Below are 17,069 nucleotides of genomic sequence, written 5' to 3'. Positions count from 1 at the left end.
TTTTTTTTAATATATCTAAAGTTTCATGATTAAAAATAGCCTAACACAGAAGTCAGCAAACTTTTTTGGTAAAAGGTGAGATATTTTAGGCTTTGTGGGTTATGTCTCTGTTGCAACTACCCAGTTCCGCCCTTGTATTGCAAAAGTAGTCAGATGTTATATAAATGAATTAAGATGACTTTATGTAAATAAAACTTTTATGGACCCTGAAATTTTATTTTTACAGAATTTTCAGGTATCACAAAATATTATTTTTTGAATTTCCTCCCAATCATGCATGTAAAACTGTAAAAAAAAAAAATCATTCTTAGCTCACAGGCCATACAAAAACAGGTTACAACCTAAAACTATAAAAGTGAAGAAAACTGGAGAAAAGCATGACATTGGACTGGCAGTGATTTCTTAGATATGACATTAAAAGCACAGGTAATAAAAGTAAGAATAGACAAATGGGACTATACCAAACTTAAACTTTTGTGCATCAAGGACACGGTTAATAAAGTGAAAAGGACCTATGGAATAGAAGAAAATATTTGCAAATCATATTTCTGATAAGCAGTTAATATCCAGAATATATAAAGAATTCTACAACTCAACAACAACAAAAATCACTCAATTTAAAAATGGGCAAAGGAGTTCAACAGAAATTTCTCCAAAGACGGTATATATTAATAAATGGCCAACAAGTACGCAAAAAGATGTTCAACATCCCTAATCATCAGAGAAATGCAGATCAAAATCATAACAAAATATCACCTCATACCCATTAGGATGGCTACTATCAATAAAACAAATGACAAGTGTTGATGAGGATATGGAGATATTGAAACACTTGTGCACTATTGGTGGAACTGTAAAATGATGTAGCCACTATGGAAACTTTAAAATTAATAAACCTCAATTAAATAGAGTTGGGAGACCAGAAGGGGAAGCTGTCACACCGTGGGATGATAGCAGAGCCCAATGGAAAGGAGAAAGACTCTTCTTTCCTGGCAAGGATTCAACCAAGGGAAAGTCATGAACTCTTTGTTTCCTGAGCCCTCCCAACTCTCTTTCCTCCTCCATGAAAACATGCTCCTTCCGTTGCTGTCTGGGGACTTGCATATGGCTCACCATGGTTGCAGACCTTAGATTGCAATTCTCTGCTGACCCCAAATAAACCCACCTTTTCTGGAGAAATATCTGACTGTCTTATCTGTGGGAGCAGCCCAAATGTCCATTGACAGATGAATGGATAAATTAAGTATGGCAAATACATACAATGGAATACTATTCAGCCTTAAAAAGGAAGAAAATGTTGTCACATGCTATAACATGGGTGAACCTTGAGAAAATCACACTAAGAGAAATAAGGCATGGGACTTCCCTGATGGTCCAGTGTTGAGACTTAGCCTTCCAGTGCAGGGGTTGGGGATTCGATCCCTGGTCCGGGAGCTAGGATCCCATGTGCCTCATGGCCAAAAAACCAAAACATAAAACAAGTAATACTGTAACAAATTCAATAAAGACCTAAAAAAAAAAAAGAAGGCAGTCATAAAGAGACAAATATTGGATAATTCCATTTGTATATGTGCCGCTGAAGGGAGCATGGGTGATTCCATTTGGATGAAGTTTTTGAATAGTCAAATCCACCTAAACAGAAAATAGAATGGTGGTTACCAAGGCCTGGGAGTTGGGGGGAAAAGAGTGTTATTTAATGAGTATAGAATTTTAGATTTGCACAATGAAATCGTCCTAGAGATCTGTTTACCATCATTGTAAACATACTTAACACTACTGAACTGTACCTTTAAAAATTTCCACCTTAACCATTTTAGTTATGTGTTTTTTACCCCAATTCAAGAAATGAAAAAGTATTACTATAATGTAAAATTTTAGGATTTTATATTTTGAGAACTAGTTTGAATCAGAACCAAAACAAACTAGGGGGCAGATTAGACCTGGTCCTCAGGTCAATTTTGGTTGATCATTGGCCTAATGTAATCCACCTTACCCTGGAATCAGCATGCAGTCTTCACATATTTAACCCGCCCCCCACAATCTTTTTTATTAGAGTCATTGAATGTTACAACTGTAAGTGGCCATAGAGACTTGGTCATTTTGGAGGGTAGGAGTGGGGGCCTGATGATGTGAGATGGGTATTTTCCAAGGTCAAAGAGGTAGTTAATGGTAGATTTAGATGTTAGCTGCCTCATTGCTATTACAAGTTATTTATAGATTCTTAATGTTCATGCAGACAATTTTTGATTTAACTGGAGGTGAATGCAGTAGTTAATTCCACAGGTGCTGCCATAAGTACACATTGAATTAAACTCCCCTAGATGGCAACCCACTCCAGTGTTCTTGCCTGGAGAATCCCAGGGCCGGGGGAGCCTGGTGGGCTGCTTTCTATGGGGTCGCACAGAGTCGGACACGACTGAAGCGACTTAGCAGCAGCAGCAGTAAGTAGCCACGTGTGCTCTAGTCCTCTGTGCCTTTAGGCTTGGAATTGGGAGAAGAAAGAACAATACTGATTGCAGAACTCACTTTACAGATGAGCTATTGTGCTAAAATTGGTTTATATGTGGTTTTACAGAAGTTATTTAAGTAGAGCCTAAGATTTTGTGAAGTACTTAAAATAAGTTCATTTAATACTAGTCTCCAGAAATGTTACCTTGGCCACCTAACCACTTAAGGGAGCTGTGTAAATTTGCTTCTCTTCTTTACAGCATTAATTAACATTTAAAAGAGAAGTAATGTTTAAAAAAAATTCAACAGTAAATTTTAAAGATCTTATAGGCTTTATTCAATGATTCATGAATTTGGCAGCATCCCATCTCACAGAAAGAAAGAAGCTCCAAGGCACTGTACAAAATTAAAGAACTTTACAGGCAGAAGAAGTTGGGACCTGGAAGTCATACTAGCAGAAAGTGAATTGGTTGTGACAAGGTCACTTTCCTTTAAGGGATGATGTGGGTCTGGGTGTGTCATGACATAGATATATCAGGCTGATTATCTCACTAGTGCTGACCAGGTGATTCCTTGATTGACTGGTTTAAGATTCCAATTCCAGGAGAGGCTGACATTGTAAGTCCCCGTTTGGTGATGTGGAGTTGAGCATTAAGTGACTCCATTTTAGGCCTGTTGTCTTATTTTTAACAGTGACAACTTAAAAGACAAACCATTATATGCCAAATGCCTGACTTTCTAGGGGGTCACCAAAGAGTGAAGGACATATAAAACCCAATTCAGCAGGTCAGGATCTAAAATTAAACCATGAGTGAAATGCAAGAGGCACAGCGTTCATTCTGCTCTGTACTGTGAAGCAGGACAAGCAAGGTTTTGCCTGGAATGATAAAAATTGGTATACTAAACAGCTTTTCATTGTCAAAAAAAATGAAGTTTTAGGGGAAGCACACTGACTGAAACTGCCCACCCTGGCCAGGCTCCATAGTAACTATTTGCATGAGTTGTTTTACAACAGGAGGTCCTGGTAAGGAACATGGAACTAATAAGCCACCACCAACCAGAAAGGTTCGGGAGAGGTTAAAAGGAGACACCACATGCCTGACCACCTCCCAGAATCCTTCTGTCTGGCAACCATGTTGGCTGAACAAGGTGTGCACCACCAGGAAGGACTCTGAGTCAGAATGATTGGCTAATGACAACCCGAAAACTAATACCATCACCATAAAACCCGAGAGCAGAGCAGTTCTCCTGGGTTCCCTTACCCTGTTGCTCTCTGCCCCGGGGCCTTCTTCCAATAAAGCCTCTTGCTTTGTCAGCACATGTCTCCTCAGACAATTCTTTTCCGAGTGTTAGACAAGAGCCCGCGGGGCCCTGGGGGGTGGGGGTGGGGGGCTTTCTACAACAGAAGTAGAGTGGAAATGACAACACAATCCATAAAGTTTATGTGATATTAGAAAGCATAAACATTAATGCAGTGCATGAGCCTAGGCAATAATCTTAGTTTGGCGGTGGGGGGAGGCTTAAAAGACCTTCTTGGGACAATCACATAACTTGAAAATGGACTGGATGTTAAATACTATCAGGGAATTGTTGTCTTAGATGTGGTATTGGTATTGTGATTCTGAGGTCAATGTTCTTATTTTTTTAGAAGACACAGGCTGAAGTATTTAGGGGTGATTGATTTTGATACCTGCAATTTATTCAGACATATAACAAAAAGACACCTCTATTTTCTATATATTTGAAAATCATCATAAAGAATTGGGGTGAGGGGAACACAGGGCATTTTTCAAAAGTTCCTTAGTTAAGGGCACTGTGAAGACCTCCTGAGCTATCAGTAGCTTCAATTTATAGTTTGGTTTTGTAGCTGCTGCAGCGAGGAACACTCTGTGACCCAGTAAGAAGCAGCTCTTAATCACTCTTAAGTCAATAAGATTCAGCTGCAAGCTCCCCGAGGAAGTAAAAGTCCACACCTGCTATAATCTGATTTACATTCCTACGCTATTACACTTGGCACGTTCACCTTCAAATTGCAAAGTAATTTGTTTTGCATTTTCCCGCAGTTATATCTGCATTCGGAGGCCCAGGCAGAAGGTATTTCTTTCTGGCCCGTGAACACCCAACCATTCATTGTTGAATTCTATTTGCATCTGTCTATACTTTAAAACACTTTAAAAAACAATGAATTGCATCCTGCAATTCAAAAACGAAAACCTGGGGGAAAGCTAAGAAGCGTAATCTGGTGGTATTTGGTCATCACCGTAAGTATCTTGACACCAGGTACTGGCCTACTAGGACAGAGCAGGCTAAGAGCCGCCACCGCGATTCCATTTAATTTTAGCAATTAGGGCGGCTGATCCGGGAGCTGTTCAAGCTATCTGCAAGTTAGCGCCTGGTCTAGGACAGGATAGCCAGCATGGTGTCAGCAGGGCTTGTGCGGAGGGCGAGTGGGGCAAGGACAGGGGCCGGGCCGGGAGGGGCGCAGCGCGCCTCGCCGCCGGGGTCCGGCCATCTTGGTAAAGGCCAGAGCGGCGGCCAGCCCGGGGCTGCCAGATTCGAAGGTCACGATGAGTGAGTGATCGGGCGACGTGGAGCGGAACCTAGCTCGGCCAGGGCCCGGCACGGCCTCGGGCCGCCGGGTGGGCTGCGGCGCCTGCTCGGCCCCGGGATGGTGCGGCGGCGAGCGCTGAGGCGCTGCCTGCAGCTGCTGGCGCCCTTGGCGGAGCCGGCGCGGCGGGGCCGGGGGCGGAGGAACTCGGGCGCCGGCCGCCGGGGCCCCTCCCGCTGCGCTGGGGCGCTGTGTCCGGGGGCGCTGCGGCCAGTCGCCGAAGAGCCGCAGCTGCAGAGGCGGCGGCGCGCGCGCCTGACCGCCCCCCGCGCCAGGTGAGCCCACGCCCCGCGCCCGCCTCCCTCCCCCGCGCTCCGCTCCGTTCCACCGCGCGGTTCGGCTCGCTTCCTTTCGGGCTCGGGGAGGAGCCGTCCGCACGCCCCGGCCTGGGGCTGCTTGGCCTTTTCGGCGGAGTAGAGCGGGCTGTGGGTGGATTCCTGCTCCCGAGCCCTGCCTCATCTCGGAGATGCTGCACTTGTGAACGGTAGGACTTCGTTTGAATTTGTGCGGAGTCCGCATCTCTGAAGCTGCGTGTTTGAAGAGCCACATAGTTTTGTTTTGTTTTTTTTTTCTCCCCCCGATTGGGAGAGTAGCCGTCTCTGGGGTTTGTTATATACAGGTCCAAGCTTCTCTGCAGTTCATGAGGTAGCATCTTCACCGACTGGAATAATGTGGGTGTCTTTTGGTGCATGTAAATGAATGGTTAGGCAACTTCCTTAGAACAGTTTATTTCTGCTTCACCTATAGTACTTATTTCTAAAAATTCGTTTCGACAGGTTTCTCCCCATTTATTTTGAAAGTTAACCACGGAGAGGAAATGAGCTAAAGTTTGGAGCAAGGTGCGGCGAGGTGGTGGAAGACGGTGCTTGCTTTTTTTGTTTTTTTCACCGTGCTTTCTTGTTTTCTGTTCGGTGATTTGTTTCTCAAGTTGAGTGTTACTGCAGGCTTTTCAAAACAGGTATTCAGATAGTTTCCCCCCCCCTCCTTTGACTGGAACTCTCTATAATCCTGGTAGTTGAGATCAATACGTTTCTACAGGCTTCAGAGTCTAATGAACCGTATGTCTGTTACACCTGGAAAATACTAGTATGAGAAAAGTTAACCTTTAAAAAGTCACTTGATTTTTGGTTTTTCCTTTACTGCAGTTCTGTATATGTTATAATATGACTCACCTGGTTTACTTTGGCTAATTAACATCAAGTGTTTGCTAGTTGATAATTCTGGTTAATGTATTGAGAAAGTGATTCCTGAAATACAGCTCTCTGAAAATTAAGAAATAATTTCCATCTTTGTTAAGAATGAGTATCTAGCCGTTCCACTTCTATTTTCGGTTTCATTGGTTTTGATTTAGCCTCAGACATCCATATTGATTAGGGAGAAGTTATGTAATGTTTAAAAAGAAAAGATTACCAGTTTCCCACAGTAGTCTGATTTTGTTGGAAGAAAATTTCAGTCTCTTAGAGAAGAAATTTAGGTCTTGTTTAAAATTTAAGAGCGATACTGACTTCAAAATGTTTTAAGTTAAGTGAAAATATAGTCACAGTTTTCAGATTTTATTTAATTACATTCTGCAGGTCTTCCTGCTGCAAGAATTTTGTAGTCTCCAAGAGACAGTAATACTTAGTGTATTTCTCATACTCTTATTTTCGTTCAGCATCTCACATTATACTGTGCTGGATTCATATTGCAAAATTTAACTATGAAATTAATTCAGTTATAACTATATGAAGGACATTTTAATATACGCGTTCCTTTGTAGGGTTTGGGATTTAGTTATGCTTTCTATGATAGTCATCCTGTATGAAAAGGGTGTTATGTTAATTTTGAGTATTAGTGAACTTGGGAAATTGGGGCGATTTTTAAGAACGTTTTTGTCCGTGTTTGAAAAAGTACTGCTTGCCTTTTATTTGTTGTTTCATTCTGCTTTTTCTTTGTGGTGGTAGACAGATGTAATTATAGTGAGTTTTTCCATTCCATTCTATTCTTTTTTTCTTTGTAAATTAGAATATGCCTGTAGGTGGTTTGTGTTGATCTGGGCATTTTAGATTGAAATGCATACAGGTAAGAAATGTTTTCATTGAAGTATTACTGGGGAAATGAACTGTGCACATAATTAATGCCCACACAATTTATCCTGAAGGCCTGAGGGCATGTGTAAAACTGGTATTTAAAGAATCACCCATGTGATTTCCAGTCTAAGTCAAGTAGTGTACTGTTCTAGAAGCTAGAATACTGAAGACTTCTACCTTTCTATATTTATAGTGCTTTCATTGACTTGTCTTTTGAATTTAATAACCATTAATTGTGTACTTAAATATTTTAATTAACAGACTTTGCGACAGATTATGCATGAACTCATAAATCTCAGGGGCAGTATTGTTATATCAGAGATACAGTCTTTGCCAACTCAGTTCTTTAAATAATGTATTGTTGCAGAAACCAGAAATCCGGAAACCAAGCACCACACTTAGAGAGTTGGAGAACTCAGGTTTATTACGCTGGCGTGCCCCGAGGAGTTAACACTCCAAGCTCTGAGCCCTGAACAAAGGGGTTACAGAGTTTTTATAGACGGACTATAGTGGGCAACACTAGCTGCTGACAGGCTGGTTTAAACTAAGGGGTTTCATGCACGGGAACAGCAGTGAAGATGGAGAGGGGGATGCCTGACCTTTACACGGACAGGCATGATTAAGCAGGTTTCCAGGGGCTGTGCAATTGCAAAGAGCAGGACAAGGGTGAGTGAGATAAGCTCCAGTTCCTAGTATTCCCCACTTTCTGAGACTGTGTGACCTACATGATCCAGACTTTGCAAGGAGCAAACTGAGTTACAAAGGCAGAAGGAGCAGGAGATTATGTGAAATTTTAGCTTTTCCTCTTCATTCTCCCCTCCTCATGCTTCTCTCATTCACTGTAGAAAGCATCATCGCATGTTTTGGTAGGACTTTCAGAGCTCTCCATTGTTTAGGGGGCTATATTGAGCTATTACCATATGTAAATTTATGGATTCAATCCGAGAGGTTATGATCCTGGTAATTGTATTGAGGATACAAGGTCCAAACAAGAGCATTGCAAAGAGCGTGAAGAGAGGACCTGTTAAAGGGAGAAGCCACGATGACCAGCTCCCATATTGTTTCAGTTATCCCAGGAATTAGCTTGTTTCTCTCTCCTTTTTATGATTCATTCCCTTAGCTGTTGGGTCATGTCCCTGACTATTTCTGATTGGTTACATAAAAGCAGCATTCTTCACTCAAGAAGAGGCAGGTTCCTCCCTTTTTGGCTGTCAGTAGGCCTAGCCCTCCCTACTTTGTAAAACCCCCTCAGCCAGGAAGTCAAGGTGGTCCTGTAATGAAGAGAACAGCAATAATACCGATTAGGGATAGAGGCCAGGGTTGACAATGAAAATCCATTGATATTTTGACAGCTGGATCCCCAAGCTTCGGCTGTGTGTTGACCAGCCAACTGCTGGAGTGTGGCTGGAGCCAGGCTGAAGAATCCTCAAGCTTCTGCTGCGCGTGGACTGGTCAGCTCTGGAGGGACCAGAGCAGGGCTCAGCGTCCTTCACGGGTGAGGGCTGTTGTCTTTGGAACTGGACCTTGAGGAGATTTTGGGGGGTCCTGAACTGCTTTCCAGGTGTCCTCATCACAGGAAATCGCTGCCTTCTTGACTGGTGTGGTGGATCCAAGGAATGCCACCTATGACTTGAACACACACCTATGCTATGAACAGCAACAGGGGTTGCCAGGACGACTGTGTGAGGGCCCGTCCAAACTGGCTGAAGTGGTTCCTTTTTCCAATCTTTAACCCATGCCTCATCTCCTGCTGATAGGGATGAACCCAACCGCCCAAAGGAATGGGTGTCCTTTCTAAGGTTTCTCGGGCAATTTGGTGGAAGACTTTTCCCAGGGACTGGAGGTGTTGGGACAGCTCCAGTTCAGCTAGTTGTTGGTGGTCTCCCTTGAGCTTTTCTATCACTGGGGGTGGTCTCCCGTAGATCTCAAAGGGAGAATAGGATTTCGGGGTGCATTTACAGGGGGAGGTGAGAGTCCACAGAATGATAAGGCAGCTTGTTCCAGCATTGTCTGGGTGTTGGCTGGAGGATATTCTTGTCGTACTACTACTTGGAGAAACAGACTTAACCAGAAAGTTAAAGATACATGGGCGAAAGATTAACAGAAGTGGGAAAGCTGCTGGAGGGCTAGCCAGGAGAACTAGGTCCAGACATTGGTTTGTGACATTAGTGTTTCTCTAGATATGAGAAGATGCCAGAATTTGGACTCATAAAAATCTTTACCTGAAAACATCTGACTATCTGAAAGCCTGTTTTTCTGGGGTTTTCCCAGAGCCCAGAGTGCCTTATTTTTTGTCTCCACCCTGAACTCCTTTCAAGGGGGTGTTGAAGGTCAGCATCTTATAGTGGTCATGATTTAACCTCTGTAGAGGCACCTGGCAAGGACCAACTTCCAGTCAGCAGGGCCCTTTCATAGCCACATATTTGACCATGTTTTGGGGCATTTCATGGTCATTGTGTCCTGCGGTGCTGGGAAGGCTCATTCCCAGGTCTAACAAAGATTCCGTTGACGGGCCACTCAGTGTATTGTCACTAGACCAGGCCTGGTAAGTAGCAAAAGTCTCTGGACCACACCTGTCTTATTAGCCTCTTGGTCCAGGAAAATATTTCCTCTTGTTGCTTCTTCCCATATCTAGAGTTACATTATTACAATTATTGATCTCATATGGAACTGCGCACCAGCATTTTATCACAGGCTCAGTCACACATTTGGTAACGTAAGAAATAATCTTCTGAAGCAAGCTACATAGAAAATAATATAACTAGCAGTTATTAGTAAGATTACAAGCAGGAATTTAAGTCAAGAACTTTCATTGGGTATACCCTGATATACCCCAGGTCATCTGACTCATTAAATGATTATAGCCAAGTGTTAATCTCCTGGTTGTGCATCATGGAGCATCTTCATCCAAAGACTGGTTACTGAGATAAGCTTTAGAAACAATCTTAGAGTGTCCTTTTTAATAACTTAATTAAATCTTTTAGCAGTATAACAAGAAACTGTCTCAGAAGTGAGTCCTAGTAAGCACTGACCTTAATTAACAAAACTAGAATATTCAGTGAAACATTTTTTCTTTTTTGGAGAACTCATTGTGAGGACATTAACACTGTAGCCAGGTAAGGCTGTAACCCATCAAATTAAAATGAGGTCTGTCAGGGAGCCGGGAAAAGCCAAGTGGGTGTCTTGGATTTCCCATAGCCCTGCTCTCTTATTTTTAGCTGTTTATCCATTTTTAATTTCCTCATTTAGGAGCAGACTATTGCCATGTTTTAAGGACATTAGGATAGCGAAAATCTAACTGTGAGGGGTTAGTTTTTGTTGAAGCAGAATGAGCTTTCTCTACATGTACCATAATCTTAAATAATGTTTATTTACTTTACCAAAGTAACAAAAAGATTTTGAAAACAAATATAAACCACTTAAAGGCAAAGAAATTAATAATCTGTTATCAAAAGCTGCATTCTAAGAAAACTTTGTTCTCTAAACAGAGAGAATACCAAATTCCAGTCTGGTACCAGCTTACTGTAGTAACAAAAATTTGTTTATCTGCTTAATTTTAGAAAGTCTTTTCCATAAATCTTGAAGAACTAGCAGTATTTTTCTAAAGGCATGAGAGTAAAACCATAGAAGGGATGTTTAAAAATCTGCTTCTATTGCAATTGACAAAGAAACCTGGTTATAACACTTTAATATGATAACTAGAATTACAATTGACCATATTTTATTAGGGCATATCAAAGCTATATGAATTTCACATAATTTTAGGATATCTATATTAGTAACATCATTGTGTGGATCACAATAAACTGTGGAAAATTCTGAAAGAGATGGAAATACCAGACCACCTGACCTGCCTCTTGAGAAACTTATATGCAGGTCAGGAAGCAACAGTTAGAACTGGACATAGACCAAAAGACTGGTTCCAAATAGGAAAAGGAGTACGTCAAGGCTGTATATTGTCACCCTGCTTATTTAACTTATATGCAGAGTACATCATGAGAAACACTGGGCTGGAAGAAGCACAAGCTGGAATCAAGATTGCCGGGAGAAATATCAATAACCTCAGATATGCAGATGACACCACCCTTATGGCAGAAAGTGAAGAGGAACTAAAAAGCCTCTTGATGAAAGTGAAAGAGGAGAGTGAAAAAGTTGGCTTCAAGCTCAACATTCAGAAAACTAAGATCATGCATCCAGGCCATCACTTTATGGAAATAGATGGGGAAAACATGGAAACAGTCAGACTTTATTTTTGGGGGGGCTCCAAAATCACTGCAGATGGTGATTGCACCATGAAATTAAAAGACGCTTACTCCTTGGAAGAAAAGTTATGACCAACCTAGATAGCATATTAAAAAGCAGAGACATTACTCTGCCAACAAAGGTCCATCTAGTCAAGGCTACGGTTTTTCCAGTGGTCATATATGGATGTGAGAGTTGGACTGTGAAGAAAGCTGAGTGCCGAAGAATTGATGCTTTTGAACTGTGGTGTTGGAGAAGACGCTTGAGAGTCCCTTGGACTGCAAGGAGATCCAACCATTCCATCCTAAAGGAGATCAGTCCTGGGTGTTCATTGGAAGGACTGATGTTGAAGCTGAAACTCCAATACTTTGGCCACCTGACGCGAAGAGCTGATTCACTTGAAAAAACCCTGATATTGGGAAAGATTGGGGGGCAGGAGGAGAAGGGGATGACGGAGGATGAGATGGCTGGATGGCATCACCGGCTTGATGGACATGAGTTTGAGTAAACTCTGGGAGTTGGTGATGGACAGGGAGGCCTGGCATGCTGCAATTCATGGGGTCGCAAAGAGTCGGACACGACTGAGTGACTGAACTGAACTGAGCATCAATCATACAGTATAACCTGAAAATATTTATCATCCCTTTAACAGTACTTCCCATGTGATTTAACATGTCCAGTGAACCAAGGTAACTTAATAGCTCTTTGGAATGTCTCAGGGGCCCTCTGAAGCATCCCAAAGTTAGCTAGAAGTCAAGTTATTAAGGAAGTTTTGTCAATAAATGTCAAAAGGATTTATAACAGTCAGGTAGGATCATATAAGTTACTGTGAAATAATAGTTATTTACTTAGCCAAAGTTAACAAAAGATTTCAAAGGTAAATATAGAACGCATCAATTAAGAGGTAAACTTAAATCTATAATTAAAAGCAGTTCAACGTTTGAAGAAAGTATGTCCTCTTAATAGAAAGGCCGAGTTTAAGTTTTTGCACCAGTTTACTTTAAACTCATTTAGGTAAACTTAATTAAATTTATTTTAAACTTAGTCCTACCCATGCACAAAACATTTTTTCAGGGTCCACCTTTCACATACCTTTTAACCACTTTCTGTAACAGCCATCTGTAAGTCAGACCTACTTTCTTTTCCCTTTATAAAATGTAATTTTAATTTTTATATCTTCCTTATTAAAAACATACATCCTACTTCTTCCTTATTAGATTAGCAAACAAACATTAATACTAGATATTTAATGTTGAATATTACCCAGTTTATGTGACTCTGAAATTTAGATTAATTTTTCTTATATTTAGAATTGTTTGATTCGTAAGTGCTTGCTTTTCTTTAGGCCAATTAAATTAGAACTCATTTACAACTTCAACAATATTATCAGAAATAAAACAAAGGATATACACTGAAACGTACATAAATCCAGACAGACAGACAGACAGCGATCTTATAGTTTTCTGTTTGAGATTTAAAGTATCTCTTTGACCTCCTTTTTCACTTGCTTGAAGTTCTAACTTGCCTAAGGCTGAGGCCTCAGGCAAAGTTGGCTGTGTATTTCAAGGAAATGGAAAGGGTTAACTTCAAATTTTTCCTTATGAAAGCCTTTTAACAAGCTAGTTGTTTTTAATTTCAAATGCAAAAAGAATTGGTTTTGCAGTTTCCAAAAACAAAAATTTCTCTCACTCCATTCAGTCAGCAGTCATGCACTCACAATCATTCAGAGGCTATCACAATACTTCCCTTCTCCTGAGTCCTCAGGTTTCCTTAACTGTTCCTTCCTTCCTGGGAGCTCCAAGGAGGTGATCAGTCTCCTCTTCTACCCGTTGGGGTAGGACCTGACCGGGACTGGCTCCAGGACCTGACCTGATCCTATGGCCATTCCTGGTGAGTTGGTCCATCCCTCCAATGAGTCCAGCTGGGGCTCAGCCATCCAGAGAGTCGGAACACGAGTCTGAAAGAAAACGGGGAATACCATCAGGTGGCATGCCTCCTCGTTCATCTCAGGGTTCCTTCGCTCCAGCCCAGCCAAGCCACTAGTCTGGCAGCTCCAGGGGTTGGCATGGTTGGAATCTTGCTGGGGCCTCCAGAAATGTTGCAGAAACCAGTAATCAAGAAACCAAGCACCACACTTAGAGAGTTGGAGAACTGAGGTTTATGACGCTGGTGGGCCCAGAGGAGTTAACATTACAAGCTCTGAGCCCTGAGCAAAGGGTTTACAGTTTTTATAGACTATAGTGGGCAACACTAGCTGCTAACAGGCTGGTTTAAACTAAGGGGTTTTGCGCTCGCGTGGAAACAGCAGTGAAGATGGGGAGGGGGATGCCTGACCTATACAGGGATAGGCATGAATAAGCAGGTTTGCGGGGGCTGGGCAACTGCAAAGAGCAGGACAGGGGTGAGTGAGATAAGCTCCAATTCCTAGTATTGTAAGTCCCCACTTTCTGAGACTGCGTGACCTACGTGATCCAGACTTTGCAAGGAGCAAGCTGTGTTATAGAGGCAGAAGGAGCAGGAGGTTACGTAAAATTTTAACTTTTCCTCTTCAGTATTATAGCTTCATAATTTACAAAAACTCTTTCAAGTATTTTTTTTAAAACATATTTACATTTAGTTTGGTTTTAGAGACTTACTGAGAGCCCGGGAGATTTGAGTGATTTACCCGAGGATCCTTAGCCCAGCAGCCCCGGCCTTAGGCTCAGTATGTGTATCCACTGCTGCTGCTTGTTAGAAACGGGTACCACTGGAAGCCAAGGTAAGAGTGGTTTGGATCAGCAAGCTTTGGTCAGCATCACAGCCGTAAGTTGTACCCTTAAAGTGGTAGTATCTGTTGGGCACAGGGCCGGCGTCTAGATGGATCAGCATAAATTCAAAAGTGATTAAAAATCAACTCGGTACAAGCCTGCTACCTGGAACAATTCATCTTTCCCCTCTGAGGCAGCAGGTTTTCCTATTTATCTGATTTGGGGGCCTCCCGGATTAAGAGACAGTGCCATACTGTTTGAGCAGTATATGCCTGTAGAGTTCTGTGCGCGTTTGTAATCTCTCTCAGCTAGAAGAATGAAATTGTCAGAATACACACCAAGCTTTCTCATTATTCCGGCACAGCTTATAATGGACAGATGCTTGTTTTGCTTACAAAAGACCCTGATGCTGGAAATACTGGACAACAGCAGTAATTAGTTTTGAAAATTGTTTTCTGTTTTTTGAAGATCCTCCAGATCCTCCAGACTACAAAGGTGTTTGTTTTCAAATTACTTTGTTCATTCTTTAGGCTTGTTCAGAGAGTTTATGGAAAGGACTGCTATGTATATTGTGCGATTGTATGGTTGAAGTAACTAATAACAAAGAGTTTCTGAGCTCAGAGTTCTATTTAAAACTTGAGGCAAGTTCATCTGTTTATGAGTTAAACTATGTGAAATGTCCCCCATGAGGTGAAATGTGTTACTTGTCTGACCACAGGCTATGTTGGTTCTAAGTGTTTCTGAGCATAATTCTGATGAGAATATGGCTAGTCAGCTGTCCAGCCTCTTTCACAAGCCAAACCTGGACCCTTCGAGTGCCATGTAACTCTATGGCCTAACTTGTTTCTCCTGTAAAAGAAAGAGGTCACAAGGAATGACTTGGGTCATGGAGTGTTCAAGTTACAAAGGACCTAAGTATATGGCTGGGTTCAACCACTTTTAACCTATAGACCTGGATCCTTGGAGTGCCATGTAACTCTCTGGCCTAACTTGTTTCTTCTGTAAAAGAGGGCAAAAAGGGATGACTTGGGTCATGGAGTGTTCAGGTTACAAAGGACCTAAGTATATGGCTGGGTCCAACCTCTTTTAACTTACAGATTTCCTGTTTCTACCCCAGAAAGTTTTAAGCCTCTTATGATACCATGGAACTGAAACATCAAAATTAAACTTTTCCACCATTTCACAGAGATGAGGTACAGCCCTCCCTGGCTTATGATGGTGTTGTTGTTGGTGGTGTAGTTACTAAGTTGTGTCTGACTCTTGTGACTCCATGGACTGTAGCCCATCAGGCTCCTCTGTCCATGATGGCGTTACGTTCTCATAAACATAAGTTGAAAATATCATCATTTGAAAATCCATTTACTATGCCTGTCGAGCATGATAGCTAAGCTTAGCTGTCTTTAAGCATTCTCTGAACACTTATATTGGGCTTCCCTGGTGGCTCAGATGGTAAAGAATTTGCCTGCAATGCAGGAAATGTGGGTTCGATCCCTGGGTCAGGAAAATCCCCTGGAGAAGGGAATGTCAACCCACTCCAATATCCTTGCGTGAAGAATTCCATGGACAGAGGAGCCTGATGGGCTACAGTCTATTGCATCACAGAGTTGGACACAACTGAATGACTTTCGAGCACTTACATTAGCCCACAGTTAGACAAAGTCATCTGCTGCAAAGCTTATTCTATAATAAAGTGTTGTATATCTTATATAATTTATTGAATACTAGTGAAAGTGAGAAATAGAATGGTTGTAAGAATATGGGTCATTTACCATGGTGATTGCTAGCCAGCAACCCCAGTTATTCTTTGGGAGCTGTGGCTTGCTGCTGCCCATCAAGGCAAGAGAATCTTTTACTCCACCTATTACTAGCCCAGGAAAAGATCAAAATTTACCGTTCGAAGTAGGATTTCTACTAAACGCATATTGCTTTTGTGCCATTGGTAAAGTGAATAAAACCATAAGTTGGATCATTGTAGGTTAGGCTTCCCTGATGGCTCAGTGGGTAAAGAATCTACCTGTAATGCAGGAGAAACAGGAGATGTGGGTTTGATCTCTGGGTTGGAAAGATCCCCTCGATGAGGGCATGGCGACCCACTCCAGTATTCTTGCCTGGGAAATCCCGTGGACAGGAGACTGGTGGGCGGCAGCCCGTGGGGCCGCAGGAGTTGGACATGACTGAGCACACGGCACACGGGCACACACAAGTCAGGAACCATTTGTGCTCTGACACTGTTGTTTGAAATTTGTTCTTTCCTCATACAGTGTCTCAGTTTTATATATGTATATAAAATGTCTGTTGTATGTAAACGTGTGTGTGCCTGTCAGAGCCCATTTTTGGACTGGGTGAATGGTAATCCTGGTGAACTTGTTGACTATCACCACAGTGAAGAATCTGACATACACTTGTGATGTTCTCAGCAACATTTTCTTAGTTAAGCATGATTATACTGAGCTTTATAATTTTTTTTTTTGCTTAGCTGCCCAAATATCTTACAATCATACTTTATAATAATGGTGGTGATTTAGTCACTCAGTCGTGTCTGACTCTTTGTGACCCCATAGACTGTAGCCCTCCAAGCCCCTCTGTCCATGGGATTCCCCAGGCAAGAAATACTGGAGTGGGTTGCCATTTCCTTCTCCAGAGGATCTTCCTGACAGAGGGATTGAGCCCACATCTCCTGCACTGCAGGCATACTCTTTTTTTTTTTTCTTTATGCAGGCATACTCTTTACGGCTGAGCCACCAGGGAATTACCCTTTTTAATAATGCTCATCTCCAATTTCATATAAACTGTCCACATTCTAATACATTTTGTTGAAGACATAACTATGCATATATACGGTACCCTAAGGCCACAGAGTGATCAGTCTTCAGATTATCCCAGGACTGATGGAGTTCCCAGGATACAGGACTTCCAGTGCTAAAACCGGGAAAGCCCTGGGGTATTGATCCTCTT

General features: G+C 42.0%; 1 protein-coding gene across 7 annotated transcripts in view; it reads left to right on the top strand.

Annotated features, from left to right (window-relative positions):
- Positions 1-17,069, top strand: part of NAPEPLD (N-acyl phosphatidylethanolamine phospholipase D) — a 98,584-nt gene that overhangs the window by 37,764 nt on the left and 43,751 nt on the right. Inside the window, exons 1-2 of one of the 7 annotated variants that reach the window (XM_043462964.1) lie at positions 5,197-5,331; positions 8,478-8,620. The exons of 1 other annotated variant lie outside the window; for it this stretch is intronic. Coding sequence is in view for 2 of the 6 variants with exons in the window: in XM_043462961.1 (XP_043318896.1) it covers positions 5,117-5,331 (215 nt within the window). In the remaining 4 variants the exon portion in view is untranslated. 5 more of the 7 variants (XM_043462963.1, XM_043462965.1, XM_043462961.1 and 2 more) reach the window with 5 other exon arrangements.

Source organism: Cervus canadensis, chromosome 3 (genome assembly GCF_019320065.1).
Source record: "Cervus canadensis isolate Bull #8, Minnesota chromosome 3, ASM1932006v1, whole genome shotgun sequence".
Lineage (NCBI taxonomy): Eukaryota > Metazoa > Chordata > Mammalia > Artiodactyla > Cervidae > Cervus > Cervus canadensis.
Note: the sequence above shows the minus strand (reverse complement) of the source record. Positions and strands in the feature narration are given on the sequence as shown.